The 20238-nt window shown below is 42.3% G+C and overlaps 1 protein-coding gene across 1 annotated transcript in view; it reads right to left on the bottom strand.

The window, feature by feature from the left end:
• Positions 1-20238, bottom strand: part of adgrb1a (adhesion G protein-coupled receptor B1a) — a 166409-nt gene that overhangs the window by 75305 nt on the left and 70866 nt on the right. Inside the window, exons 2-7 of the mRNA XM_042331678.1 lie at positions 19859-19966; positions 4950-5114; positions 3585-3749; positions 1915-2079; positions 1166-1267; positions 751-857 (exon numbers count right to left, since the gene is read on the bottom strand). Coding sequence (XP_042187612.1) covers positions 751-857; positions 1166-1267; positions 1915-2079; positions 3585-3749; positions 4950-5114; positions 19859-19966 — 812 coding nt within the window. The remainder of the gene's footprint in view (positions 1-750; positions 858-1165; positions 1268-1914; positions 2080-3584; positions 3750-4949; positions 5115-19858; positions 19967-20238) is intronic.

Below are 20238 nucleotides of genomic sequence, written 5' to 3'. Positions count from 1 at the left end.
GTGGCTGCTATATTATAAACAAGCCTATATATATGCAAGTTGTTGCTATTGTTGAGCTTCACTCTCTGTTCTCCGGCTTGGATTAACACCTACCGAAAATGATACATTTGTAATAGTAAGCAATGTCCAGTCCTTTTGCGCACATGTACTTTTACACATGCTTTATAGATGGTTTACATCTGATGTATAATAGACCCCCAGTATTGCTAAGACTTTTGCGCACATGTACTTTTACACATGCTTTATAGATGGTTTACATCTGATGTATAATAGACCCCCAGTATTGCTAAGACTTTCAAAGACTGCTTAATCCAGGTTCTCATGTGAGGGGCTTTGGCAAACAGACTGTGAAGTCGACTCCATCTCCAGGTTGCTCAGCAACAAGGCAGTGTAGGTTACTAAGTCATTTGGGAATTAGGAACTAATAATTATATTTGCATGTTTCATAAATAGTAATAATCACTCTTGTAAATGAACTACAGTAGTTCCGTGACCATACCTGCCTTCATCAGGAGGTATTTCTAAAAATATTGACGTTGGAAGAGATTTAAAGAAAGGAGCTAACAGGTGGCGTATTGTCCTGGTAACAGAGGGGAGGACAAGTGGGAAGGTGGGAGAAGGGAGAGATTTACAAAAGGAATGACATACAAACATTATGGGGGAATGTAACAAAGAAATGTTCCACTCGTCATTCTCTTGAGCAAATCTAAAATCAGTCTCACAACAGAATATCAAGCAGTGCACACATACCTCCGACTGAAGTGTCCGGTAGTCATTTGAAATACACTTGAGGAAACTCGGTGGATCCCAAAACGCGATTCCAGCTTCGTCCAAGACACATCGCCTCAGGATTATTCCTGAGCAGCAAAGAAGGAAGTTAGTGTTTTTAAATACCAAGGTAACCAAAGGTTGGTTCTGTTCCAGCAGAACCTTGGATAAGCTATAACAGTGCGAGGAACACAGGAGGAGCCATTCAACTCAACATGCCTGCTCCACCAGCTTGTAAAATGTTGGCAGACCTTTTAATCCCGATGCTCGGCCCTTTTGCCATACCCCTTAATACTTGTCTACCTCAGTCTCTGTCGATCTCTCTTTTAATGGAAATCAACAAACGTTTAAACCCACTCAGTATGAGCAGGCGGCCATTCCTCCCAGTATCTATTACCTGCAGCATTTGGTGGACATCTGACCACCGCAGACTCCCCTGCTGGTGTCTTCGTCCACACCAGCGACTCATGGTTTTCGTCTGGGCAGTATTCATGAGGCTCTGGAACAGAGGTTAGAACCTGGTTACTTGTGGTGCTATTTTGTAAGAAAACATAGTTTGTTCCCTAAGAGTAAGACTGTGGGGTTCAACCTCCATAATAATACTTGCATTTGATATTATGCCTTTCATATCTGGAGTATGCCTTAAACACTTCACAGGGTTTGCTATAAAGTTTAGTGACTATGAATGGTACAGTTGAATATGACAGGCAATTGCCGCAGAGCCATGTCCTACAAACGGCCAATGAATTGAATGACCAACTTTTTTTCTGGGGGAGTGTTGGGCAGGACACCAGGAGAAACTCCCTTCTGTTTTCAATAGTGCATGGGATCTTTAATATCCACCCGAACAGGCAGACTGTTTAACATCTCATCCAAATGACTACATCTCTGACAAGGCAGCATATATCAGCAATTCCAACCATGCAGCACTCCTCTCAGTACTCCACAAGCATTAGACTAGATGATGACTCATATCTAATGTTGGGCTTCAACCTACAACTGAGCCAAAATACGAGGGTGCTATCAAAGGGGAGGGGAATAATAGTAACCACGAACCAGCATCCTGCAGTGCAGGATACTGATGCACTAACTGTGTTATAACCACACTGACTTGTTAATCCTCCACTCACAGTCACAGATATTTACCTGGACACCGCTTCTCATTGCACAACCTATACTCTTCCCAGGATCCGTCACACTGAAGCCCTCCAAAAAAAGGTCCAGTGCAAATCCTCTCTCGGCGCTGTTTCCCTCCATCGCAAGTTTTGGTGCACGATTCCCAACTGGTCCACTTTTGCCATTTTCCATCCACTGTAACAGAAAATATTGGTGTTACAAACTGATCACAACTTGTTTCAGTGGATTCAAAACATTCTCACCGTGATACATTCCTTTTGCTCAGTCAGGTCTGGCACAAGTGAGAACCCATCACTATAAAAATAATAATACTTATTATTGGAGCACTTGCCTCACAAGTGAAAGACCTGGGTTTGATTCCCACGAGGGCAAAACATTGGGCAAGTTTCCTTACTCCACACCCCTGATAATAATCCCTCAAGAAAAAAAAGCACAATAATAAATTGGTCACTTCAATCCTCGACTGTTTGTGAGACACTGCTGTGCGCAATTGGCTGCCGCATTTTGCCCACAAATATACAGTCAATTCACATAACAGTGTATTCTGTGAAGCGCTTTGAGACATCTAGAAGACATGAAAAGCACTATATCAAATGCCAGGATTATTATTTTGTTATTATTATTATTAAAAGTGCTTTGGAGGACTGTGGATCCATCTGGCTCAGGAACCGGCCTAACAAGATTGCCACAGAGGATTGAGGTGATTCTGATATTCCCTTGCCAGATGCATCGCTTTGACGTTAGCTTAACCCCAAAATACACACTAAAGGGGGTTCAAAAGCCTTGGCACTTGACAACCTTGTGCCTGATACTCTCCAGAATTAGACAAGCAGGGTGTGTCCCCTCAAGGAGTTCCCGTGTGAAGAGGGCCTGAGGTTGTGAACGTATCTTAAAAAACTCCTGGCATCATCTGCGGGAACCGAAGCCACACAATGAGAATTGTGTGACCCTGAGCTGAGAATCCTGTCATTATTGTGAATTCCATTCAGACCGATAGCAATACTGTGACTGGCGGATTCTTTTACAGCAACATTGCATCCGACCTCTCCACTCGTTGAACCTTTTGTACTCTTCCTAGCGTTGCAAAATGGAAATCACCAGGCATTGGATTATCCCCCACTGATAGGGAAGCGTCTGCTGGATCTCAGACCCACTTCTTAGACTTAGATGGATTAGGTTTACCTCACTGGTGATGTATTGTTCAGACCTTGAAGCGGCTTGGGATGTCCTCCTGACGTGAAAGGTGCTATAGAAATGTAATTTGTTGTTGTTGTTGTTGTTGGAAGGTGGGGCAGACGGAAAAATAATGCTTTGAAGGTAAAATAAAGAACTTTGGCAGTGGATCATTGACTGAAACAAAACTAAAGTAATAATAATAATAATCCTTGCATTTGATATAGCGCTTTTCACGTCTTCTAGACGTCTCAAAGCGCTTTACAGAATATACTGTAAAGTGAATTGACTGTATATTTGTGGGCGAAACCCTGCTTCATGTAGTACCCACTTTATTAACCATTAGCAAGACTCCAGGACACAGTCATAATGGGAGGGAGAAGGTGCCTAATTCATTTATCCCATCAAAAACAACTTGAATGACCCACAACTACAGCAACTAGCATTTATATAGCTCCCTTCTCATGGGATAGTGTTTCAGAGTGCTTAACCAGTCCACACCTTACCTGGGCACTTCCTCAGAAAGCAGGGCCTGTTTTCAGACCAGTAGCCTTGACACTCAGCCCCACCAAATGAAGGCCCATTGCACTCTCTTGTCCGCTGCTGTGTCCCATTCGAGCAGGAGGCAGAGCACTGGCTCCAGCTTGACCAGTCGTTCCAGTTCCCATCCACTTATGGGGAAGAAACCAAAGAATTAAGAGTTACAGTGGTTCTGCTGTAAAGCCATATAAATTGGCAGCACAGAAGAAAGACCATTTGGCTCATCACGACTCTTTGAAAGAGCAATCCATTCAGTCTAATTTATCCACCTTTTCTGTCAAACCCCTGTAGTTCAATCCTTTTAAGATACCTATTCAAAGAAACATAGAAATTTGCAGAAGAAAGGATGCCATTTGGCCCATCAGTACATTGTAGCTGGAGCTACAATGAGCACAGTCAGGGTTCAAGGATGTATATTTGACATGTTGTATTATATTGTATTAACTATAAGTGTTTAATAGGCAAATTAATCATCAGACTTTTTAAATAACATTTTGCTCTTAAATAATCAATCAAGAGCAATTTTTTTTAATAACAATTACAAATCGTCACATTTTGATGTAGCACTTATAACATTGTGGTTGAAACTTCTCAGAGCATTTCTAGGATATACTGCAAAGTGTAGTGACCGTGTATTTAACCACAACCTTCTGACTCAAGACCAGATGGGTGGTTTTGAATGTACAACCTTCTGACCCAGAGGCAAGAGTGCTATCCGATAGACCAAGCTATTCGTCAATTGAAAAAGTGAAATCTAACAAGGGTGCAGGGGAAATGACAGGAGAAAGAAATTGAATGGCCACTCTTTCAGAAAGCCAGCACAAGGGGTCCAATCGTCTTCTTCTGCACTGTAAAATTCTATGCTCCTAAGTTAGAGAGGACAGGTTGTCCTGTCTCAATTCCATATTTTCTGTGTTCTGTCTTAAGGAATTTCCTTGATTAAGGAAAGGTATGCATTTAGGAATACTGCTATTGCCAACCACCTTTACCCCAAACCCTCCCCAGTAACACATCTTGACCCCTCCACAATCAGTGGCTGTGCTTTCAGCCACTATGCCCCAGTCCTCTGGAATGATCTGCCTCAAACCTTCCACCTTGCCCGCTCTTTGCCCATCTTCAGATTGCACCTGAAGACTTTCCTCTTCGATTGTGCCTACAGTCACCTCCCCTTTCTCCCCAGCTCAGTGTCATCCTCCACCATTGTTAAGCGCACCGAGATGCTATCCGGTGTGAAAGGTGACATTCATGAAGGTTTCTGTCGTTGTTGTTGTATAATGCACCATGTGCAAGTCGGGAAATCAGGGAGGAAGTACATGAGGAAAAGACCATACCGGGACAAAGTGCAATGTTGCAGAATTTGGTTTGCTTCTCGGGACCCTCGCAGGGGTTGCCTCCGAACTGGGGTTGGATGCAGGAGCGAGTGCGGTCCCGATGTCCCCTCCCGCATGTGGAGGAGCACAAGCTCCAGGGCGACCACTCCTCCCAAACGCCGTGCACTGAAAAGCAGAGACAACAATGGAGCTCACGTCATGTCACATCGGCTCCGTCGAAATGAAGTGTAGGCGACAGCCAGTCACTGGTGTGGGCTCAAAGTTCGGTGGGCACTGTGAATGCCCGTCACTCCCCAGCACTTTCTGAAGTGATGTTACATTCTGAAACACAAAATGCTCCTTTGTACACCCCACCCTACTCCACCCACTCAAAATAATAATAGGATTAAAATTTATGGCTTCTTATTCAACCCAAGCCTGAACCATTGCCACCAGGTGACAGCACACCCTGCCACATAATGTGGTTTCTTCCGTTTTCAAGCCCTAGCATCTGCTATCATTTTTTTAAATCACAAGCTGGCGATCTTTGGTAAATTTTGGGCCCCACACCGATTCGGCACCCAGTTAATCCTCGATATTTCTTTCCCTGCGTTGGTCTGTCAAGCAGGGATGAAAATATAAATTCGACCAAAACGTAGCATTTTAGCCAGGGCTACATCTCGATGCCAAAGTATAATTAATTTTATAATATTATTTTACCGCACTGTAACACTCCATACATGTTGTATGTTAACACCCTGTGTTTTACAGCAGTGTTGTACTTCTCTAGTTATTATACAGAGATATAATACTTATGTCTCTCTACAACATTCCCGAATATACATAACAAATCCTGTTTTACAGTGCAATGACACTCTGGACATGCATAAAAATACCTCTCATTTTAGAGTGCATCTTTTCCTTTACAGAGATTTAGTACTGGTGCACATATCACTACTCTTGTTTAAACAACAGTATGTTTCTTTGTATATTATGTGTGATGTTACACTCAGTTTCACTGAGGTTTTACACCTTCTGTGTACATACCAAACCGGTTGGAGGCAACGTTATAAGAGAAGTCAGGCCATTACAGGCAAAACAAAAATCTCTGGCTCAGTTGGCAGAGCAACTTGCCTAGTTCAGAGTGGAGCCAAAGGGAAATCCTTTGTTCGATCTGGGCCTCAGCATTCCCCTGAACTAAGTAAAGGAGGCGTTTGAACAGAGAACTTTAATCAAGAGCTCTTGCTCCTGATCGCTGACCCATACTGGACAATGCATGAAGGCACAAACACATTTCACTGTGATGCTCATCACTATCACGTACACTGTTGACACTCCAGAGTCATTTGTAAAGCCAAATTCACTGCTGTCAGCTCCTCCAGATGCTCTGACAGATGCTTTCAGCTGCACAGTGTTAATTTGAACATAGGCCGTTCTTTGCATAGGCGCATTGTGCCAGACACATTGTGAAGAGTGTCCCACGTTGACGCACCTTGACAATAGGTAGAGAATCACAAGGTTTTCTTTCCCCCCCATTTCGGAGAAGAGATAGTAGAGACCTGCTCTTAGCCTGTGAAACTATTTTGTCTTAAAAATCGAAGATGACAGAGGATTGGGGAAAATCCACAAATTCAGTCTTCATTTTGGGAAGCTGTCCTTTTTTTTCCCCCTTCCTGCAGTTCTTCACAAGATCATAAAATTGGTCTGAATGAAAAAGACCTTTCGGCCCATTCAACCTCATCCTTCCAGAACATCCACCTTACCATCCCTCATCGAGGCATTTTCTTAAAAAGAGGCTGGCTCCCACATTGAGACAGAGTATTGGAATTTTTCACAATTCAAGAATTAAGACAGAATGGTCTTACGGGCTATGACCAGGTGGGATTGTGAGTTTCAGGACTTTCAACTACAAACACCTTATTTAACATATTTCTACCCATTCCCCTTTCCCATTGCTTTGGAAAAAGATCATTCATAGAAGGTATTCTACCAAAAATCACTCATCACATAACCTGGTCAAAACTCCAATATGTGATGTAATGAACCTATCCTTAATGGCAAATGTGAGAGTGAATAGATTGTCTGCCTTTGGAATTACCCAAATACTGACCCACAAACAAAATTTTTTTTTGTTAGTTCAAGCAGACCTGAACACACTGCTGAATCGTTGCGTAATCTAAATTCCCACAGGGGTCTGCTGCATGCTGCCCCATTGGGAATCTGGAAATGGCAATCAGGAATAATAATAAGAAAAATTGTATTTGACAAGCTGTCTTTCATGTCAGGTCCACGTCCCAAAGTGTTTCACAGGATTTATTGTAAAGTGTAGTGACGGTGTATTTTGTACCCAATTTGTGCACAGTAGTTTCCTACAAACAATCATGTAAGGAACAAATAATTTTATCTGGGCGATTGTTGACCAGGACACTAGGAAAAATTGCTTCCTCATTGTAAATAGTGCCATGGGATATTTAACATCGATCCGAACAGGCAGACAGGACCTTCATCTGAAGGTCAGCACCTCTGACAATGCAGCACACCCCAGCACAGTTTTGGAGTATCATTTCAGAGTGGGAGTTCAAAGTACTGTCAATGGGCTTGAACCCACAACCTTCTGATTTGGAGGCAAGAGTGCTACCAATCAAGCCAGACTGACACCAACCAAGATGGGAACAGAAAACAATTTTGTAAGACACCTTGGAATGTCTCAATTCTCTTCAAAGGGTTCATCATAAAGTGTAGTGACTGTGTACTTTGCAGGTGATTTACCAAGAACATTTTCCAGGTGGCGCTTGTGCCATATTGTCAGGGCTTGTAGTCCATGAAGGGATTTTATAGACATGTCACAGCGCAGCCTTCTTCAGATGTATATCCTTATGCATAATGTTGCAGAAACCCTACACTTAATTTTGTGCTTTGCCTCGCTAACTCTCTCCACCTTCAAAAACTTCCTGAAAACATCTCTTTAATCCTCACTTTTGTCAACGTCCTTTTGTCAACATCTAAATTGCTAATCCGCCATTCCATTTTGCCAAATTTTTTGAGACATACCTTTATGTGAAAGTAACTATATAAGTGCCAGTTGCAAGATTCAATTTTTTTTTGGTCAGCCAGATGTCTGACTATACATAGTTCCAAAGGCATCCTGCTTTTGATGAAGTGCTTGAACATTTAATAATTTTAACACCCTAGATTTAACTAAATAATCTTATAATAATAATCCTTATACTTATTTGTTCCAGGGCCTATCATGTCAAAATGTCTCAATGCAATTCATGGAGAATTGCTGTCAAGTATCATCACTATGTATTTTGTAGCCAATTACATCAGCCAATTTGCTCATGGCAATGTCCCACAAACAGCTATAATGTGACCAATTTTATTTTAAGGATTGTTGGCCACGACACAGAGAGAAACTCCGCTTTTTTGGAATACACCATGGGATCTTTAACCAGCTAGTGGGCAAAGACATTCTAAAAATTGGCTCTCATGACCCTGAACCTCGTTCTTATCCAGTGGAGCAGGCAGGCTACATGGTAACAAATCCCTTTATTATTTCACGACTCATTTAGCAGTAACCCAGGAAGCAGACGTAGAGCATGTAGGGAATGATGTTGTCACATTGATGTTGTTGATGTTCCTTTTGAGGTTGAAACATACACTGGGGATGGCCAAGGAGCAACTTGGCTTTGAATTGGATCTACTGACGGACTTGATCTTAACGACTTGATTGTACGATGCACTGGTCGAATGTTGGCTCGGCACCAATGTTGGGGGTGGCCTGACCTCGGCAGGATTCAGCGAGGGCATGAAAACAAAACAAATGTAAGGGAAGGAAATCAGGACAAGTAAGTGAAAGCAAGAGTAGGGAGAAATTCCATTCAGTGTTAGATGTAGGGCCTTTGATGGTGTCTCGCTGCTATAGGGGTAATCCTACCAGTGAATGACATCACCAAAGGGTAATGCTGAAAGGAATTTCTCCCCAGAAGGGTTGTTCCGTTAGTTCAAGCAGACCTGGACACACTGCTGAATTGTTGCATAGTCTCATTTCCCGCAGGGGTCCGCTGCAAGAGGTACCATATGGAGATGACACGCAGGATCTCATCCGGGTCTGTGTACCCTGCCCACACGTCGATGAGCAGACAGTCCAGGGGGACCATTCCTCTGCTGCAGGGTCGCCTGAAAAAGAAGATTCATTCCACAGTTACTGTCTGCAACTGTTTCTGCTGCTGTGGAGCCCTCTTATTATCATACCATGGTTCTTGGGTCAAAATGAATGGTGCCAAAACTGGTTGTGTAACCGTGAAAATTGCGATGTGGGATGTGTTAAATAACACCAACGTTGGTGATTAACGCATCCATTCAATTTAGCAACTTAATGACATTTAATGCATTGACTTGACCCTTTATTGAGGGCAAATCCCTCAATCCTCCCTCTTTCCTCACCCTTTTCAATGGTTGCATCAAGAAGCTGGAATTGTGGCATTAGACAGGAGGCATTTAATTTATTGTGTGTTGTTTAGTTAAGTCAGCTAAATCGCAGTTCAATATCGTGAACTGTGAACCAAAGTCCTATACATGGTGGTTCAAGATCCTCACACTCGTTTTCAAATCCCTTCATGCACTGGCATCTCCCTACCTCTCCGACCTGCTTATCCCCCAAACCGCTGCCTCTGCTCGACTGGCTTCAGTCTTCTGCATGTCCCCATGCCCTCTGTTTCACCATTGGTGGCCGCGCTTTCAGCCACTACGCCCTGAAACTCTGGAACACCCTTCCTCTATCCCTCTGCCTTTCCACTTCCTTCCCCATTTTCAGGTGGTGCCTGAAAACCTTCCTATTCAACCGTGCCTACGGTCACCTCCCCCTTTCCCGACTTGGAGTCATACTCTGCCGCTGTCAAGTGCTCTGGGACGCATCCCTGCATTAGGGGTATAAATGCAAGCTGGTGGTGGTGATGGTGCAGCTGACTGCTAAATGCAACCATTGTGAAGGGCATTGAGGGATGCCTCTGGGTAGCAGTCTGTGGGTAAATTGACATAAAGACACTAAATTCCATGTATGTGTTAATTAGCACACAGGTATTAATTGGCGCATGACAACATCACACTTTTCATTTCAAAACCAGGTCATAAAATAATCATTAATAAAAGAGAGGAACTGAGCTGGAAAAAGAAAAAAAAGCCAAACAGAGATGAGGATGAGAGGTGAAAAAGGAGGTTAAAGAGAGCGAGCCTGTGAAAAATGTTACAAAATTGATGAGGATTGGATTTGAAGGATGAACTCAAAATACATAATGAATCAGATGCTTAGAAGGGTTGTCACGGGGCCACTTACTCTGAGGTGTGAAGAGCTTCAGATAATTTTTTCCATATTAAAAGGGAACTCAACTCTAATTTGCATTTTCAAAGGAACGATAAGCAATAGTTTAGGCTAATGAAACCTGAATACATTAAGATTCCCACCCCCTCTTTACAGGAATAAAGGATCCAGAGAATTAAAGTGGAAAGATTGAGCTCATAGTGTTAGATCCCTAAATTTCTTTTGAATGCTTTGTAAATATGATGGGAGAATACTGGCCAAACCCTTGCCTTTTTTTCCCACATAAACACAGAGTTGTTGGGATATGGATGTGGAATGCCCAGCCTCGCATGGCAGTCGAGACAGAATCCATAGCAGCTCTCAAGAGGGAACTAGATGAAAAAGGAGTAATTTGCAGGGTCACTGAGGTAAAAGGCAGGTAAATGGGCTTGAATTGAATTGCTTTTTCAAAGCAACATAGACGAGATGGGCCAAATGGTCTTATTCTGTACTGTAAATCTCTATGGTTCTTTGTAATAATAACCCTTGGATTTGATATAGCGCATTATCACATCTTCGTGACATCTCAAAGCGCTTCAGAGTTTACTGTAAAATGAATTGACTGTATATTTTTGGGCAAAATCAGCCAATGTCAACAGCACAGAAACATGCCATTCGGCCCTTCATGTCTGCGCTGGTGTTTTTCCACCAAGTGATCCACCTGGTCTAACCCTACTTCTACTTGCTTCCCCCCCACTTTAATATACCTATTCTTCAGGGATCTAAAATATCTATATAGTTCTATTTGAAAAATAAAATGATTGATTCTGTCTCCGTGCTCAACCAACCTCTGCGTAAAGAACATTTTTCTAATCTCACTTTAGTTCTTGTTGGAATTGTCTTAATATAGAATTGCATAACTTTTGGGCCATTCATCAGAGTCCAATTGCAATATCAACTGGGCATGTGGAGATGTGGCTAGATATAATGGTAAAATATAGTCTAATGAGCGACATGGAGAGTGGAGGGCTGGACTGGGTTTGGTAGAACTATGAGTCTGGGTAAGGAATCTCACTTGGGCAATTGCACTGGGTAGCCCAGCTACAATACAAGGTGGTAAAAGGGGAGAAAGGAGGCAAGTGATGGAGCCAGATTTGTCAAGACAATAGCAGTAGGTTAAACTACATGCTGCTGGTCCCATTTATCACCTAAACCCGCTGGAAAGGAGAATCTCCACTACGTTGAAGGCATATGCCTATCCGCGATTCTCAGTATAGACAACAGGGGAATAGGCAGCAAGTTCCAACGGGTTTCTTTAGTAAGGAATCTGACTGAATGTAGGGAAAGGAACACCTGCCGGTAACCATATGCCATGCCGGCCCCTCCCAGGAACACTGCCCCAAAAGTAGATCACGCCGGAGCCGAGGGCCCGTGAGTTGGTGTCACAGACTTCCACTTTCCTCTCCTTGATAACAAATTCCATTAGTGATCATTGCACATTAGACCCCCCCCCCCCCCATGATAACGTTGAAGGGGACTTTTATCATTAGGTGTGACAAATTGAACAGAGATGATAGGGGAATGGCTCCACTTGCTGAGGTTCAAGGGATTCTATGATAATAATGGATCATGATATAGAACAGTATGATAACAAGTGGCAGCTAGTGTGCTGGATTATTTCTTTCATTTCTTTCTTCTCTTCCACCATCTCGACTTTCAGGGCAAGTCATGCCTACACCAGACTGTTAGCAAATTCACAGTCTCCAAAGCTCCATCTCCACCTTCTGGATAAAGGACGTACAAACTGTTCATAGCTTGAGCCTTGGCATTTTCCTTAACCTCCAATGCTGAATGCTTTCACCCAGTGATTGCAAAGAAAAGTGTAAAATCATGCTGCCTCGGGCGAAACCTCGTTTTAAGTTCTCCATTTGAAGAAACACAATCGCAAAAAAAATCTCCACTTGAAATGAAGACTCTTAAACCAGAGGATAGCTAAGAGCACTAAAAGAAATTAGGTCATTTTCTTTGTCAGATATGAAAATTACCAATAATTATTGGAGCAAAATAAGGAACCAGGTACATCCCAGAGCTTCATAATCCTTGCAACTTGATGGCTTTTGAGAAGAAGGATCTATGATGCTGAGCCTAGTTTTGTGCAATGGTTCAGGATTTCCATTGTCTCAAAGTTCCTTCAAGATCCAGCCCCACAAATGAAGTGGCTGCTCTTTTCGTTGATGGTCTTCTAAATGAGATGTCCCTTCTGCCTGTTCTTCAAGTGGACATGAAAGATGCCGTAATGCTGTTGAAAAAGAAGAGGCTTTTCCCAGTGTCCTGGGCAAGAGTCCTAGAGATCAATTGGACATTCACCTCTGTTTGAGGGACCATGCTGGCTCAAAATAGCTTTGGAGATGTATTAAGACACTATTATTTTCTTGAAGGATCAATGGTATATGTTCCACTCCACAGTCATTGGGTTTCAAGAAGCACTGGTTGCAATCCAAAATCACCTTCCTTATGCTCACAGACATCTCCATCCTGCGTGCTATCAACATGATCCCTACTGTTTATGCTCAATTCCCATTAACAAGGTTTAACATATCATTAGACAGGCTGACAGTCATCTGTAAGTCTATGAATGAACAGGCACAAGAGTTTTGATACAGCCAAGACACGAAAGTAAGAAATACAGAATTAAAATGTCACAGCACAGATACAGGTCATTTGGTCCATTCATTCTGTGCTAATTTTTTTTTATCCTTTTGAAACACTTGGTATAATCCCACTCTCCTGCTCACTTTCGATATTCTGCTTCCAGCATTATCTAAATCTAAATCCCCTTTAAAATTATTATAGTAATTAATAGCATTTCATGTCATCAAAACGTCTCAAAGCACTTCATAGGATTTATTGTAAAGTGCAGTGATTCTGTATTTTGTAGATTTATGGGGTAACTAATTTGCACATAGCAATGTCCCACAAACAGCCATGAAGTGAATAATAATAATAATCCTTGCATTTGATATTTACCAATTTTATCTGGGAAATTATTGGCCAGAATGCCAAGAGAAATTCCCTTTTCTTTTCAAATAGTGCCAGGGCATCTATAAGGTACACCTGAACAGACAAACCTTACCGCGATTTAACATCTCATCCAAAGAATAGCACCTCCAGCAATGCAGTATTCCCCAAGCATTTCACTGGAGTGTCCTCAAAGCCTCAATTTGGGGCTTGAACCCAAAACTTTCCGACTGTGAGACAAGTGTACTACCATCTGAGTTTGGCGCCTCTTCATGGACTCTGCCCTAAACATTGGTGTGAGAATTCCACACAGCCCCTCAGCATATTATATAAATCTAAGGAATTCCACATGAAACATGAGAAGCAAAGCATTCACCAAATGTGAAGCTCTCACTCACAGGTACTGCCGACTCTCAAATGATACTCTCTTGAATACACAGAGTTTTCCGTGCTGGGCAGCATTGATAGAGCATGCACTGAGCTGCAAGAAACCTGTTCTCCATTCATTCTCTAGTGCAGTGTCTTACTACGCTCCTAGCAATAATCCAGGTCAACCTTATGTGGCATTTGTCCTTCTTGCAGCTACCTTCAGCAGTACTCTACCATCTAATGTGCTAAATCATGCCTGTGAAATAAGGAAGGGATTTATCATCTGAAACAATGAGCCCATCCTTTACTTCCAGCTTTCAACCATTCCTCTCTCTTTACTTCCCACTCCTTCTTTTCTTTACCTCCCACCTCCTCATTCCCACCCCCTCCCATTCACAAGATCACAAGAGAAATTTTGGATGAAGAAGGCATTTCAGCCTATTTGATCTCATCCTTCCAAGATACCAACCTAACCATCCTCCTCCTCCAATCATAGCATCAAATGAAGTGTTTCATTAATTGAATCAGAACATCTTGGCCTCAGTCATCCTTACTGGTAATCCCATTCCAGTTGTAAATTACCTCTAGATAAAGAAATGCACAACCCAGTTTTATTCCTCTCTTATTTCATTCAAGCTCCAATTACATGATTCTACACACATTTCCCCATGTCCCAGTCACTCTGTATCAAAATCCAAATTGATTGTATTGCTGCCCCTTTAGCTCATTCTTCCCCAGGATTTCAACACTGTAAAGCCCCCCACCTTCCTCCTGGAATCTACAGGCTGTTAAAACCTAACGTTGAGCACAGCTTGTTGAATTAATCTCATCTTTTCTCTTGGTCTTATCAATCTTGGCAGTGCCTTCCCTGTGAGCATTGGTCCCTCACCCAGGTTTCTGAATAAAAACAAATGCACAGTCCTGTGCTGGGGTGGGGAGGTAGGAAGTTGAGAGTAGAGGGAGGTTAATTCAGATGCCATCACAAAACCACAAGAGTAGATTTGCAATCACCAGATCTACCAATATTGACCATAACACCAACCCAAAGTTACTCTCTGCATTGGTCTAGTATTCCGATTGAAGTACTGCCATTACTTTGTATTTCTGCATCCCATCTATTGAATAACACATTCACAGGCCCATCTGATTTCATCCTTACAAAATATCCATCCCAGTGCTCTTCTGAAATTGCTCTTCAAAAACACTCAACTTATGCCCGCTTGCCCTGTTGCCTTGACATACCTCACAAGATGACAAGAGAAGTTCAGACAAAGAAAGCACTTCAGCTTGTTTGATCTCATCCTTCCAGAATACCTCCTGTTGTTACAGCATCAGGCTGCTTCATCATTGAGTTCCAGTGCCCTGGCCTCAACCAACTTTCCTGGTGACTCATTCCAATTGGTAACTACCCTCTAGTTTAAAAAAAAATTGCCCTTTGTAATCCTGACCCTGTGCCATCTTGTTCTGCTGGATTAATTTATGTAAAATAATTGTTCTGGGTTTACTTTCTCAATCCTAAAATCCTTCCACCTTTATACCTGTATAAGATCTCCTCTGAGAAAAGTTCCTTTCAAAACTCACAAACCCCAAGTTATTTTTTTGCTAGCTTTTCTAATCGTTGCTCATAGCTCATTTCTCTAAAACTAAAGATCAGCTTGTACTCTGCTCTGAACTGCCTCCAGGTAGTTATACAACTTAAGGTAGCTCTCTTAATTCTTGATGATCAGAATTGTATGCAAGCCCATATGAGAGAAAAGACAGAATCAAGATTATTACGTTTCACAAGGAGTTGTTATCCTGTATATCTCGTCTCAGCTCATAAACATATAGCCAACTAGAACATGACACGTGAATTAACCTAGTGCCTCATTGGGGAAAACCCCAAAACGTTCACTGACTTACAAGCAATGCCTAGATCTCGGAGCCCTGTATCAGTGTCCGAGCTTCAGATTGCTGTAAATCATCTGATGTTTCAAACATAAAGCATTTCTGCTTATTGCAAAACAAAATACACAAGTCACATAACAGCCAGAAGTTTTCAGGCCCTAAAGTACCGTTTTAAAGCCAATTGTGTTTCTGTCTTGTTGAAGATTTAAGAACATAAGAAAATGTAGAATGGGCACTGGCCATTTGGTCCATCAAACTCACTCTTTCTCCAAACCATTTATAACCTACTCTATCATAGACTCCTCACTCTAAACCTACTCCGACAGAGAGGGGGCTGAGACGGAGAACTAAATGGAGAGTGTTAGCTGCTGAAGGCTCAGTCACCAAGGATTTTATTGATGGAACAGGAACTGCATATGCTGGGAGTCTGTTCCACATATAGCCATTGCTCTACAGGAAATAATACTGCTTCTATCATCTCCAACTGCACTTCAGACCTGTCCATTTCAAACCTAAGCCAACCTGTTTTGACATCCATGGTGAGTCAAATAATATGCTCATACCTTCATCATCTATTTCTCTCAATAACTCAAAGACCTGAATTAAGCCTAACATCACCAAATCTTTTCAATTAAAGTAACAACAACTTGCACTAATAGTCAATTCTGCAGAGGATAACGAGTTTCACAGAGAGTATCGGAGGGGGGAGCTGAGGATGTTACGATCAAAGAGATATGATTTCAGGAGGCGAGGGGAGAAGGTGCAAGGTAAAGATCCAGAATACTGGAAGCTAATGGTAATTATAAAAAATTTTTGAGGGAGAGCTCCACAGAACGAGAAAGAAGTTTGCGTAATAATAATAATAATCCTTGCATTTGATATAGCCCTTATCATGTGTTTGAGATGTCTCCAAGCGCTTCATAGAATATACTGTAACGTGAACTGACTGTATATTTTGTGGGAGAAATGCAGCAGCCAATTGCACACAGCAGTGTCCAACAAACAATCGTGGTTTGACTGACCAATTTATCATTATTTTTAATTTTTTTGAAGGAATTATTACCCCCAATCAACTGACAACCGGGTTTCTACTTATTGTTAGGTAAACAGAGGAAACTTGCCCAACATTTTGCCCTGCCGGGAATCAAACCCAGGTCTCTCACTTGCAAGGTGATTGCTCTAACCACTGATCACAGGATTCCAAGACTAATAGTTAAAGCTGAGCCACCAATGCTGGTTCAGAGGGGGTTCAGAATGTGCAGCAGCTCCATTGGATTTTACAGAGCAAAGGGAGCAGGTAACTGGGGAGGTTGATAGATGAAATTAAATGGGCCTCTGGGCAAACCTCCCTTGTGAACTGTATCTCAGCCTGAGCCAGCTATATCTGGAATAGAGCTGTGAAGGGAGAGAAAGAAGTTTGGTGGGGGTGAGGGGAAAAATTGGCAGAAAAAAAAGCTCTAGTGGTGTCAGAACAAAGGCAAAATGCCTGTGGCACAAACAGCATCACATCGCTTTGGTTTGGATCCAACTTCTCATCAGAACCGAAGTCTTGCATGCTCCACAGAGGAAACATGGGCTATGTTTAAGAAGCCACGATGTTGACTCCTTGAGAACACTTAGTACACGCTGTTGAAAATGTTTTAACCTACTCCATAGGGGCCTGGTAGGAAAAACGAATGGAATATATCACATGCCTGGGTTAAATTGATGACATTTAACAGGGGAAAGCAATGAACACAAATGTCTTGTCAAGTCAAATTACAATAGCCCAATCTCTTCAAATTACTGAAGCGGACAGAATCAGAAGAACAGATGGCACCTCCTTGAAGGAAGGGATCTCGCAGCATGTGTCTGACAAGGTTGCAGTTAGCAAGCGTTCACCAGCGGGAATGAAGCGAGAAGCCGCTACCGCCAGGTATCCGGGTCACCAAGCACTTGGCGGAGGTCCCAAAGGGAGACACAACTTTCCGGCTGTGCAGACAGTCTAAACACAAGGGTGTCCGACACTGAATGTCCTCTACGCACAACTCCTCCATCACGCAACATCCTCACCTCATCTCCCCCTCCCACCCCCCAAAAAAAATTATTGCTGCATGGAGTTTCTAAACTGTGGTATAGTATTCTCAGATATCATAATACCTGGTTTTGATATAGTATCTATGACGTCAAAATACCTCAGAGGGTTTCACAGAATTTTCCTTCTAAATGCAGTATCTGTGTATTTTGCGGGCGAATGATGCATTCAATTTGCGCACAACAATGTCCCACAAACAGCCATGAAGTGAATGACCAATTTTATAATTACAAACCAACCCCTCCCTTTTCATTGAGATGGGTCAAAAAGCTGCTTCAAGATAAATTGTGACTCCAAGTTGCAAATAATACTAACCATCCTATCTTTACCTGCTTCTGATGGGTTTGTCTTGTTGTTTCACTCACTCCACATTATAAAGTCTCCTCTCAGGGTTTAGTCTGAAATAATCTGAGAGAAATCAGATATACACCCAACACAATGATGCATATCAAGATGATCTGCAGAACTGCAGACCCAATTCAGTGGGTTCCGATCCAAACCACTGTTCATGGTGCAGCTGCGTTTAGTAAATGCATTTCAACATCTTACACAGCTAAGTGCAGCAATTGTCAATAGGGGCTTTCACCAGTATGTAACACCATCCACTGACATCAGCTACGAGCACCATCAACAGCAACCCCATGACTGGGACCAATAAGATGTTTTTAGCACAATATGTTACTGAGGTGATTAATGTTTATGAGAAGTTCTGAATCACTCAGGTAAATCTACACATATCACCGTCTACACCCATGCCCCCACCATCCTCCCCAGTCAAGGATAGCCTGAATAGGTGATAAACAAACCAGCCCTAAGTCACCCTGTGTGACGATCCCCACTTCCGTGCATGACCAATAATCACAGCTCAATCCCTTCTCCATCTCCACTAGCAGATCTCCCTTCAATCTTTGTGCATGTTCACAGTCTCTAGTCGGCATCAGTGTGGACTGCACAAGGTATATCTACATTCATATTCATCTGTCACACTTTGGTCCAGACCTTGTTGAACACTGCTCATAATACTTGCCAACATAGCTTGGTATAGTATACTTTATGTAGTAAGGCACAAAGTGCGACCTTTAAAATTGAGTTAAGACTATTTTGGGAACTGACTCTGAAAATCACCAGTACTCACTCTCATATCAAACGTGGCATTTAATGCACCCTCAGCCTCTTGCAGCATTCTTGGCAACCTGTTCTAGTCATTAAATATTCTCTGGGTAAGGAAAAGCTTCCTCGCATCTGTCCTGAAATTGCTCTTGGCTATTCTAAACATGTGTCCCCTTGTTCTACTTTCTAGTTTTACATTTTCATCCTTTTTAAAATAACCTCTCTAAGGTCCTTCACCTTCAATATTCTAAAGGAGAAAGAATATGTAGCTGAATCCATGCCATACAATGAGGTCTAAGATCTGCTGAAAGTATGCAACTCAGCCAAGTTACAACAAGGCCTCATTGAGACCAACCAAGGGAACACTTTGGAGGAAAGATGCAGCTTAGGTGAAGGTGCACGACCATGTGATACCTGCAAAAGGGGGAGGCAAAACTCTTGCAAGAAATAGGAGTCTCAGTTCATCAGGTCATGTCCAGTTTTTGTTGAGTAGAGCTCTTGGAGGTTACCAGCGGTCCAGAGAGGGTTGTTCTGCCCACTTAGGAGGCACCCGTCAATGGGAATTTGTAGTCCGGGGTGATAAAAGTAAAAAATACAGGTTTTGCGGGAGACAGGTCAAGATCTGGTCGAAATGGATTCTGAAATGTGATGTTGACTTGAGTATAACAACTTGTCATTTATTAAGTTGGGTTTTGACTCCACAGTTTGAACATTACAGAGTCCCACCTTACACTCATTTCTAATACGTTTCACAGTTTAAATCTGCTCATTTCTTCGTGAATCACCTGACTTTATATACATGGGAAAACGGGGAGTGGGGTTATTGGGCAAGAGGAAAGAAATTAAGATGATTATTAGTGTCCTATTTTGCCACTTCTCACCCTGTTTCTCACCTGATGAAGGGTCCCCTCTGTATATGATCCCACAAAGCTCAAGTTAAGAAAATATTTTATCATCCATCAGCCTCACAAAAGGTACATAGTAGAGCTTCCCGGAACAGACTGCAGGGCAGAAACACTGTCATACGAGTTTGGGAGTGAGACAGAGAGACAACGGCATGAAATATATGTGCACATACTGCAACAGTAAGAGCTCTGGAAGACACACGCATGATGGCTTCAGGAATGGGGGAGGGAAGCAGGGGCAAAGGTCGCCATACATTTCACCGCTTACCTGTCTGAGAAAGGGAATATCCGTAGCGTTGATACCCGTCAATGTCTTGCCACTTTCTGTTGTCTATTGACCTCAGTGACTGGCTTCTGGAATTATAGCGTCCATTTGCTATGGCAAGGCAATGGCTGGTGTAAATAAACCTTGACTTATGTCTTACGTATACGAAGGAGCACAGTTTCACAAAGCATTTCATTTAACGAAAAAAGACACTTTAAGGCAACTTTCTTACCAGCAAAAACCACAGTATTTCTTTTTCTTCTTTCACACCCACAATCATTTCGAAGCTATCATCCTTTCCCCTTACCCCCAACCACCCATGCTCAAAAATCAATGCATCTGATATTTTAGGGGATCAGTTTCAGTTTATTTTAGTGGTAAAC

This window comes from Callorhinchus milii, unplaced genomic scaffold (assembly GCF_018977255.1).
Source record: "Callorhinchus milii isolate IMCB2004 unplaced genomic scaffold, IMCB_Cmil_1.0 Scaffold2, whole genome shotgun sequence".
Classification (NCBI taxonomy): Eukaryota; Metazoa; Chordata; class Chondrichthyes; order Chimaeriformes; family Callorhinchidae; genus Callorhinchus; species Callorhinchus milii.
The sequence above is the reverse complement of the archived record's forward strand: the minus strand, read 5'-3'. Positions and strand labels throughout refer to the sequence as shown.